This window comes from Dermacentor variabilis, chromosome 4 (genome assembly GCF_050947875.1).
Source record: "Dermacentor variabilis isolate Ectoservices chromosome 4, ASM5094787v1, whole genome shotgun sequence".
In the NCBI taxonomy this organism is placed as follows: Eukaryota; Metazoa; Arthropoda; class Arachnida; order Ixodida; family Ixodidae; genus Dermacentor; species Dermacentor variabilis.
The window spans coordinates 63,865,297-63,876,645 of NC_134571.1; the positions used below are offsets into that span (position 1 = coordinate 63,865,297).

At 47.5% G+C, this 11,349-nt stretch overlaps 1 protein-coding gene across 1 annotated transcript; it reads left to right on the forward strand.

Annotated features, from left to right (window-relative positions):
- The first annotated feature begins 399 nt into the window (after positions 1–399).
- LOC142578218 (phospholipid-transporting ATPase ABCA3-like) lies at positions 400–8,957 on the forward strand. The gene is made up of 7 exons (XM_075687621.1): positions 400–854; positions 2,065–2,522; positions 3,832–3,957; positions 5,791–6,033; positions 6,571–7,049; positions 8,070–8,257; positions 8,780–8,957. The coding sequence occupies exons 1-7, from the start codon at positions 400–402 to the stop codon at positions 8,955–8,957; spliced, it is 2,127 nt and encodes a 708-aa protein (XP_075543736.1).
- Positions 8,958–11,349: the final 2,392 nt, after the last annotated feature.

An 11,349-nucleotide genomic window follows, 5' to 3' on the forward strand; every position in this document is an offset into this window, starting at 1 on the left:
GTCGCGAGTTGGATTAGCGGTTACGGCTGCAGCATTTAATTTGAAGCAGAATTAAGGCTTTTAAAACAATAAGGGGTTAAAAAGAAGCAAATAAGCAATTGATCCGCAGGCGTTTTTATTAGAGTTTCCTTAACAGCGCACAATGCATAAATAAGACGTAGATGTAAGCCCGAGTGGATTCCTTCATTAGGCTTTGTTAGCAATCCTTCAAGTGGGTTGCATTGTGATTAACTACTTAATATTGTATGAACTTCGTTTGTCCAGGCAAATTGTTTCCTTCACATTTTGCCGCCGCCGCGCAACTTGTTCCTTGATGATGTCTCCTTTGGTGCGTGAGATCGCAGAGTCTAGCGACCAGAGGTCGCAGCTTAGCTGTCGTTCTTTTTTCTACCGGAAACAATGTCAGGATCACCAGCGAAGATCGCAAAGGGAAAGTCGCTGAAAGTCACTCGGAGACAGGATGACGTCCAGCAATTCGAGGCCCTGCTCTCCAAGCGCTGCTCCTACTTGGGGCGTACGCGTTTCTTGTTCCTCACTGGCTGGCTGCTTCCGGTCGCAATAGCCTACCTGGCTACCACCACACTGACGGCACAGCGGACGGACGACATAGGACCGCTTCCACGGAGCATCGTCCTCAGCGCCACTGCGCAGTTCGGTGCGGACGCGCGTGCCTTCTTGACCGAGGCGAACAAGACGAAATATTCGCTCAGCTACCAGGAGCTCCTGAAAAGCGAAGCCGTGGCCATCGACGAACTCGAGGACCCAGATGAGGAGATGCTGGCTGCCCTGGAAGAGAAGTATTTCGAGTATGCTTCAAGCTACGCCTTTGGAGCCACAATCAACTCTTCAACCCTGTGAGCACCAGTTGTACTTTAAAGAGAAGTTTTATTCTCCTCTTCCCTTGCGTTTGGATTTTGTCGTAGTTGCATCGCAGGATATATCTGTGGCTATATTCCCGCAGAATCCATCTCACAATGAATGTCCATGTTAGTGCGATTAGTGTTGCAGCAACGTAGCGACACACCGTATTGCAAATGCTTCACTTCTGTTGCCCATTTATTGAATTTTTTTTTGTTAACGACATCTTTTTTTTTTGTTCACTTTTCCGTAGCTTAACACTGCTCGCTCAATGCGCGCCTTCGTCCCATTCTGTTCAATTCACTTTCATCACACTCGGCTGCTTTTGAGGCTGACTTTTTCACTTATATGCAGCTGACTTTAATTTTGTGTTGCCGACTCATTCATTTCTTGCCTGTTTTCCTGCTTGTCTATCCCGCCTCCTACAAGGTGTCACATACCCATTCTGGAGGATTGGTCAGGAATGTTCAGATACTAAGTGTCACATGCCAAGTCCTACGTAGCCAATGGCCCAAGTTGTCTATTCGGGCACGGGCCCAGTTGTGAGATGGGTTCTGCCTGAATGGTTTTATGTGGTATCGTGCTTTAGAAATTTGCATGTTTACATGTTTACCTAACCTAGGCTGATGATTTTTTAGCTCCAGTGACATAAAGCGCTTGAAATATAAAATGACCTTGAGGCAATGCTCTTGTAGATGAGAGCAATATCCATAGGCGATGCCAAACAGCGAAGGTCGCATGGTCGACGCATATTGTAGGATGCGCCAGAAACGTAGTCTCAAGTTTTGACTGTTGCGCACCTTTTCACCAGCAGGTTTCATCATGTTCTACAGCGCGATAATGTCGACGCGGTCCGAGGAAACGTGCGCAACAGGAGCGCTAGCGCTCAATGTCGAGCGGCATGTTTGTCTTTATCCTGGTTATTTTTTTTTGTGCCTAAAGCGATACCGCATCAACTCGACCAGCTATTCAGCACGCTTATCAACCCTTATCGGTCCCTGTTTTCACTAGGCATTTGCTGTAAATCTGGCACCACGGTAAAGTAACGCAGCGAACATTGTGCGGACGTGTAGATCTTTCAAGTGCTATATCCAGTAACGTAAAGTGGAAAACAGTGACGACATCTGACTTCATATCGTTTCTTTTTCAGAGAGAGAGATAGAGGAGGGGATGGGTGGTTCCGTTATACCTTCTTACTCGCCGCAGTATTGAAGCCTGGTACAACCCCACAAGCCTAATGAGCCCGGCCGTGCTGAAGAACCTGATGAATACTATCCAGCTGAGGACCGCGTCCGGTAGGCGCGACCTGCAGATCAACACCGAGCTCTCTATTCACGCGCTGCCGAGGGGTGTACTAGGAACTGCGTCGGAGAGCGGACAGCACGAAGAGAGCTTACAGCGGCTGCAGCTCGCCGTGGAGCAGACATGGATCTACTGGGGCTGCATGGCTACGGTCAGCATGGGCCTGATCATCTCGTCGTTCGTGGTATTTCCCGCCGCCGAGAACCACAACGGGGCACGCGGCCTGCAGCTGATGACTGGCGTTTCCGGCTGCACCTTCGTTACGGCGCATTTCCTGTTCGACCTCCTTTTCTACCTGGTGCCCATGGCGGTGATATACGGAGCCTTCGCGTTTTTGCAGCGCCTGTCCTTCGAGACGATAGGTAACAAAAGTGCGCCGCGCCGTTAGACTACAGACCGATTTCATCACGCTCACGTACATGAGCACCGCTTATGCGCACGCGCAGTGGAAGAATACGGTTAATAATCAATACACTTTCCCTGTGGCTACCTCCGTAATGTCTGAGTGAATTTGTAACAGTAGCCGCGCTGATTGGTTCTTGGAGCCCGTTCTGTGACATGCTTTCTCTAAATTTAGCAACATTTTACGTTGCATATTCACCTAGGATGTGACGTCAGATGAGTGCGCAGCTGAGTGAAAGTGGCTTTATTTTTTTGTGGCCAGCTTTCAAAGCAATTGACACATATTACCATAGGTCGATGTGTCGTCACAGACGACAAACAGCCGTGAAGTGCACGTGGAATACGGCGAAATGACTTGAAACTTGAAAATTCTGTATTCAGCGTTAGCATGGCAGCACCATACATGTAGCTGCGTATTTATTCTTGTGTCTATAGAGCTAAAAAGCTTTTTTTACCATGTAAAACATTGTACAATGCCTATTGTGGCACAAGAAAAAAAAACAATTTTCTGTGCTTAGCTTCGCACCCCAGCTTCTTTCTTGACTAACTTTGTACTTCGTCTTCTAGTGTAGCACAAATGTTGCCCACTTTATTTCGCGCCGAAAACATCACTCTCACGCCATTGCGGGATGCCACATTTCTCAAGTTGTGAGCCGACCTTTAGAAGTACGGTATTGCGCTGAATTTATTTTTCCGCTACTCTTAATTACCCTCTCGTCCGACTCGTGCCTTAACTTTCTTCGTCAACTTCTCGCAGGATCTCGTTGTCTACAACGTCTGGGTAGCCCGGCATTTTCTTAATCTTTCTACTTGGTCGATGACACTGGCGCCTACACTTTCTATGCATTACTGACACAGCAGCTCACATGCACAATACAGCTAATCCATACTTGAGAGATCGTGACAGAGCTTACTACCTCCTAAATAAGTCCTTTCAAAATTTCTACGTACCAGTGCTTAGTTGAATGCAGGTAAATAAGTGTATTGACGGCATATTTTTTTCCTCGGCGTTCATTATACCGAAATTCGTTTTCATATGAAAACAAACTGCCTCTACAGATCCGTTCTACCTTGAGTTTCTCCAAAGATAAAATAGGAAGTTGTGTCTTCGCCTCGGAAGGTTTCCTTGGTGCGTGCGTGAGGGTGTCAGTGTGTGCGCGTGCATGCGTGCGTGCGGATAAAGACAAACCAGCCACTGATTGCGATTTCTTCTATCTCCCGGTAATAAATATGGCAGATGAAGTGGCCGTGGCATTTGATATTTTGCAGTGGCTCTCATCGCAATCGTGCTGTCATTCGCTCCCCTGGGAATAATGCTACCCTACATGGTGACGGAGCACATAGAAGCCGAAGGGACTGCGTACTCAATTGTAGTCGGCATGTTCGCCGTCGGAGGTGAGTACAAGCTGGTGTCCTTTGTTATAGGACAACCATCGTGAAGCGCACCTAGCTCAGCGAACCTTTCCGTACTCAGCGGACTGAGCAGCTGCTTCAGCCACCGCTGTCTTACCAAATAGCTCACGCGCAGAAAATGTAAAAACAAAAGTACGTGCCCGATGGTTTTAACTAACCTTGGTCTTTCAGCACAAAACATCCCTTGTCTTACCATTAGGGCACAAATGTTTTTCTTTCTTTCTTTCTTTCTTGCTGGATTTCAGCACAGAAGTGAGTGAAGCGCATGTCACCATTGCGTATAATGAAGTCTAATTATAATTATAATGAAGTATAATCAAGCATAATATTAGGCCCCAAATTGCATGCATTTCCACAAATATCGTACTTTGCTCATGCCGACACCAAGTCGCTATTTCAGATCATTGGCGCGTGCATGACAGCGTATAGCACATGTGCGTGAGAGCACTTGCGGGCCAAAGCACACGCGGAGTGTCAATTTTGAGAAAGATGCAGGAATAGAACAGACGACTGATAGCTGAACTTACTATTGTCCTCTGACAAAGAGAGAGCGAGAGAGAGAGAAATTACATTTAATAGTCGTATAGGAACTAAGACTCCAGTCCGGGTCTCTTGATCGGCTCATGCTTTCTGGCCCAGCACATTCTTGACGTGCTGCACCAGCAGTGGCCACCATAGTTATTTCAACTTTCGCTGGAGAATGATCCACTCTTTCCAGCTGCGCTTGTTGGCTATTATTTTTAAAGGCATTGTGCTTCTGAAGGTGGGGAGTGGGTGGGGCACTCTAAAAGGTGTGGTGATTTGAACAAGTCCCATTGAAACGCAGCATGTGGCATAAGAATATAAATTGGCTGAGGTTTAAATCTTGTAAACCTAGTTATCACGATCGAAAGGTCCGTTTGACTTGGTTTCGCAAAGACTATGCATAGAGTGTTTTATTAATATTAGGCCACAGTCTTTCACACACGTGACACGCGCTGCCAAACGGTTTGTCCGCGAAGTCGCGGTGAAACCTGGCCGTCGCAGTCGAGCTTGCCGTCCGCCAAAAGGTGTGGTTCGCTAAACGTTCGTTATGGGTGCCGTTGCTTGTATCCACGGCTTCGTCTCCTTCTGCTTGTTGTTGTTCGTGTTGCTGGACGGCGGTGGCGGTTGCAGTAGCTTCGATTTTGGCACGCTTCCGTGCTTGCTAAGCTTCTCTGTAACGTGCTAATCTGGCCTCCCTTCGCTCCTGTATTTCAGCAGGCAACGTTGCCTTTGCTTGGGATTTCACAGGCTTCCGTCTAGCTATATCTACTGGATGATTGGATTAAGCCTGTCGCTCGCCCTGAGGCGCACGCACAGATGGCCCAGCCGGCACGCCATCCATGGCGAGACTAAGCGCAAGGCGCTGGCGAAGCAGCCGTTCTCGCCTACTCACGTGTTACTGTAGCGGCGAGGCTTTGAGCGAGCGTAGCTGCGGCTCCTCTCCGCAGAGAATCACGTGGCGTGACGTCACATCTCCCCATAGTTGCGTTTCGGCTGCTCAAGGTCATTGCGACGCCATGAATGACCTTTTCTAGACTTTCGCTATAACAGGCAGCGTATTTCGCTGTGGCGCGTCTATCTTTGGTTTAATGAATACACTGTTGCGCCAAAAAAGGAAAATAAAGATCTGGGAAGGAAGAGTACGAAACGACAGATTCAATCTGTCGTTTCGTACTCTTCCTTCCCAGGTCTTTATTTTCCTTTTTTGGCGCTACAATGTATTCATTAGATCCCAACCAACTCGCCCAGCAACAGGTTCTACTATCTTTGGTTTCACGATTTTCCCCACAGGGCCCGCGGTCTTCCTGTTCTTCCTAACTACCTTGCCCGCACTGAACAACCAGGGCCTGCGCGTGCCTCTGCTCTTCTTTCCGCCATTCCTCTTGGGTGCAGCCACCATTCGGGCGGTGAGCCTCGAGTACGAGGCGGACATGTGCGACCTGCTGCGCTCGCACCCAAAGCCCGATGAGGTGTTCCTCACCGTGTGTGACGAGATGCACCTGCTCGGATCCGGCATCGTCCACTGCTGCAAATGTGAGGAGGCCACACGCGTCTATATCGCAAAGGCGCCAGAGCAATGAGTATACAGTACTTTTCTGGCATGCAAAACACACGCGTGTCGTCGTTTTTTCCGCTGTTTTTTTTTTCATTGAACTGTATATTACCCGGTGTGGTTGCTTAGCGGCCATGGTGCTGGGCTGCTAAGCACGAGGTTGCGGGATCGAATCCCGGCCACGGCGGCCACATTTCTGTCGGGAAGAAGCAGCACCCGTCTACTTAGATTTAGGTGCACATTAAAGAACCCTAGATGGTCAAAATTTCCGGAGTCCCCCAGTACGGCGTGCCTCACAATCAGATCGTGGCTTTGGCACGTAAAACCCCAGAATTTATTCGAACCATATAGATCTTCTTATGTAACTATAATGCACTAAGCCTGCCAGAAGCAAGGCTCTCACTAAGCTATGAGTTTCAATGTCAATTCATTGCCAGCCACGAGCTCCTATCGAGGCCTTCGTTTCCCCGTGATCACACCAGCTCATTCTCGGTATTTGTCGTCTCCTTGACTCGCAGTGCTCGCGGCTGATCAGGAAGGCAGAGCGGAACGGTGGTACCTGATCGGGCCCTTCTCGTGGTCCTGGTACAGCATCCTCGGCGAGCTGTCGCTCATGGTGGTGCTGGGCGTATTGCTCTTCTACTGCGCTGTGCGCGGCGTGTCGGGGGAGTTCGGCTACGAGAACAAGCTGCAGGACCTGCACACGCCCGCGTTGGACGACGACGTGGACGCAGAGAAGAAACTGGTGAACACTGTCTGCCGCGAGAAGCGCCTCGCCGAGTACGCACTCGTGGCGCGCAACTTGCACAAGTTCTACGACAAATTCTATGCGGTGCGCGGAATTTACCTGGCGATTAGTCGAGGCGAATGCTTCGGCCTCGTGGGCGTCAACGGAGCTGGCAAGACGACCACTTTCCAGATGTTGGCGGGCCTCATCGAGATGACCGACGGCAACGCATACATGAAGACACTGGTCCTATCCAAAGTGCCTCGGCAGGTTAGTCCAAGTTTCTGTACATGAAGTGGGAACCTTTTTGTTTGCTGTGGAGAGAAGCAACAATCAATCTGTTCATTTCCATCTGCTACAATGTCGTCGCGGCGTGCAAGAGGAAGATACCGTTTTTAGTGGTTCGAGTCCTTGAGAAATTTTCTCCAATCACTGTACCGCTCAGAATAAGCCGTTAGATTTCGGCTCTACGCATTTCGCAAATTCGAGGGCACTTCTTTCTGACTGGCAAAAATTATTAGTCCTCTTTACTAGGAAGTACGCTAACACCTGCAGTACACCCAGCGGTATTTATTATTGCGACAAGGGTGAACTTTAAGAAGCAGAGATGGTGTTCAAGTGCCATAGAAGCACTTAACGCGTGCGCATGTTGACTTTGCAAGAACTATCAAAGAGTGAACTAAGCTGCCATCCTCGGTACGTGAGAGTACCAACATAGAAGTCTAGAAATAAGATAAAATTGTGGCTATATCTGTAATTGTGCGCTATCTAATGCATGCAGTGCAGCTTTCGACCGCACAAGCCGATCGAAAAGGAAACAGTTGAGATGCCTTTTCTTTTTATCGATGGCATGTTTATACGCATGTCTTTATTGTGTTACGTTTCCAGCTTAAGCCGAAAGTGAGTTTTTGATTTAGCACTAAGTGGCGTCTGAAGGTAACAAAGGATACGGAATCACATTATAGGCACCTGTAAATACAGAACAGTCGTTGCATAGTTACTCAGCCCGTCGTTGCTACATGATGCTGATAATTTAGTGTTGAAACGTCTCCCTACGTTGAGACCGTGCCTTCCTTACGCCACTACCTCCTTAGGGGGTTTTGAAAAAACCCTTCCTTTTAGAGCACTCGAGCACTCGGCCTACAGTAACGCCTGAGATAGCATCCTACTTTTTTTTCTCCAGTGTCTAGTTGTTGGGCTGACAGCTCATGAACTCATTCGAACTCGTCTTGTGTTCGCTACCTGTGCACACAGTATCCTTGTAGAATGCCTTTGTATTCATTCACGCAGTGGCAAAGCCACATCGGCTACTGCCCGCAAAGCGACGCACTTCTGGGCAAGTTAAATGCGTTCGAGACTCTGTTCATGTTCGGCCGACTGCGCGGCGTTCCGGAGCGACTCCTGTCGGTCGTGGTTCCGAAACTTATTGCCATGGTCGACCTGTCGGAGCATGCAGCCAAGCCCTGCGAGTGCTACAGGTGGGAAACGTGTTATTCTTTGCCACGCAGCAAAACAGCTACGCAGCTGACCTCGTTCCTCTAGAATAATTATGCCCAGATCTTCCTCCCTACTTGGCATGTAGTTTGGCCTCTTCTAGCGGGTTATCGGTATATTACGACGCACGGAATGAAAGCGCCCGAATAGAGCCAGAACGCCTAATTAAGGGAAATATGGATTCGTAGAACGTGTTTCCAGTTAGGTGGCTGAAGCAAATCAAGGTATCTCTTACTTTCGTTCAGAAAACAGCCATTCAGAATGAGTTCCTCTTTCTTTTTTGTTTTCTTGTCATGTTAATCTATAGAGGTTAAAATACAAACCCTTATCACCGAATTTTAGTAATTCCCAGTAGAGTTATCAAACAACATTTTGAGCCGTCACAAGAACATTCCGTCCGAAAGCAGCAGTAGGCTGAATATAGCTCCAGAATTGATTCGAGACCACGCTACCGGAAGTATAGTATCGGTATAACTTACATGCCTAATTTTCAAACTGCTCACCAGCGGGGGCAACAAGCGCAAGCTATCTATTGCGGTGGCAGTGGTGGGCTTCCCTCCAGTCGTCCTCCTGGACGAACCCTTCGCCGGCGTCGACGTCGTCTCACGCAACCACATTCGTCAGGCCCTGGTCAAGTTGAAGAATTCCAGCAATACCGCATTCATCTTGACCTCGCATAAGTGAGTGGTAGTCACACTTACAATGTTGAACCAGCTTCTAAACTTGTCCCTAAAACGATGACTTCCCCCTGCAATTGAAATTGATGATGACAGTGATGACGATGACGCAAATTATGATGATTACAGAAGGCTATTGCGTTTTCTGTCGGCTCGATGACGTAGCATGGAAGAGTGCGAGGTGTCGTGCGATCGTATCGGCATCATGGTCAAGGGTCAGATGACCTGCCTCGGGCCGCTGCACCACCTCAGGCAGAAGTTCGGCGGAGGTCTCACCCTTAAGTTCAGGTTGCCCGACGACTCGCCGGTCGACATCGAGCAATTGGACAAGGCTGTCATTGAGGCATTTCGAGGAGCGAAGCGCTTGGATACGAAAGACGTGAGTGTAGGAATGAACAAGTTTTCCTGATGGCTGGTAGTACCGGATACGTAGTCATTGGCACGCGTATTCTAAGCAGGATTTTATTTCCTCTCGACTTAACCTAAGTGCGTTCGTATATGTGCTGTCTAGGAAACAAGGGAACATAATACGCAGTCTGATTACAATCAGGAAGAAATGAACTTGAGTGAAACTCATTCATAATGAATCCAGAAATAGGAAGACGTGCTCTATATTGAAAAAAACCAACGCCCTGGGAATGTACGGAGAGCTACTGGTATGAAATATAAACTGTTTGTATCGAAATCAACATTACGTACATCAGGCTCGGAGCTCGTGTATCCACAAATAAAAAGAAAAAGACTGCCTACACTGTCCGCCACTGCCTGAAATGCAGCAAAAGTGATTTCACTTGTTTGTAGCAGATGAAGAAAGCAAAAAAAAAGGCACTAGCACTTTATTATACGTTATGAAATTTGTTCTTTATTTGGAAGGTCGGTATAGACAAGCTTTCATTTCATGTCATTGCATTTCATTTTTATGCAAGACGGCTCAAGGAGCTGTCTTAGGAGACGTGGCTAAATGCTTTCAAATTGCGTGACTTGGTCATGCTATCTCGACAGAAACCGCAGCGTCTCTATAGGAGCAAGTCGTGAAACATACAAAAAACATATTTGACCAGCAGGGAAATCTTATAAACGTGACGGAATGGGTACATTTGTAATATAGTCGTAAACACAATGATAATCAAACTTATACAATGGTGATAATAGTAAGCACTGAAAGCAGGAAACGCGGAAAGGCATGTTTAAAAACAAGGAGACTGTGGTGTCGCTAGCGTGCGGGTGCGTGGAAAGACTACAAAATAAATACTTTTTCACGTTTCTCATCGAGCCCTTTTAATTCGTAGGTGCAATAATCTATGACTTCCGGTACGACGATAAGAGGCTCAGGACCAATCGAATCATGAGAACTAACAAGTACGCATTACGCAATGGTAGGGAGCTATCTGTATGACGTGATTGCCGTGAACGGGCTATGCGCATATATATTTTCCTTTTTTATTGTTCAGTTCTAGCGATCTCTTCACTTTTCTTGTCCTTCATCGATTCCTATTTTTGCCATCTGTTTCTTTGACTTCAGTAGTATCAGAACCGGGCGGAGAACAACTAGGTAACAAATATTAAGGCGAAAAACAGTGTTCCTGTTTAAGAGGTCAGTCGGGTATTTTTTTTTTCCGTGTGCTATGCCGAATAAACCTGCCGGTTGTCTACCTCGATCCCTATTGTAGAAAGCTCGAAAGCTGCTGACGCATCTATGATCTATACTATCTAAACAGGCCAATGTAATAACAAGCAAAACCTTAAAGATCAACTCAAGCCTGCTACAATCGTGGTAGAATGAACGTTTATTTTTTGTTTTGTTTTTATTTTTTGGGGGCGCAGGGAGGGGCGTATGAGGCTATATGGAACGCAAACAATATTTCTTCATTCTCCGATGTTCGGTTTTGGACATCTATCCACCCGAGACGTCCTCTTTCTCCAGAAGGAAGACCAAATAGACTATTTAGACAAAGACAAGAAATATTCTATCCTGGCGCTCGATGTCAAAGGGGCCTTTGAGACCGTGTCACATGAAGCCATCCGTCAAAATATGCGACGCATCGACTGCGGTGCAAGGGCTTCTCGCTTTGTTGAGAATTTTCTGACAAGCAGAACAGCAACCATAGGTGGGGGCAATTTCCGCGAGGAGAAATTTCAGACACCGAACAAGGAGACCCCACCAAGGCTGGGGATTCACGCTCCTGATTTTTAACATTGCATGGTGCAGTTACCCAGAGATCGTTGCGGTATAAATGGCTTAGGACACACCATATACGCGGATGATATAACCCTCTGACTGAGACCGTGTACCACTGGTAAGCAACAAGACATACTGTAACACGCAGTCGATCGAACCGGAAGCTACCCCAGAGCATGTGGCTTACAGTGCGCTCCCGAAAAAATCCTAGTTGCTGGTT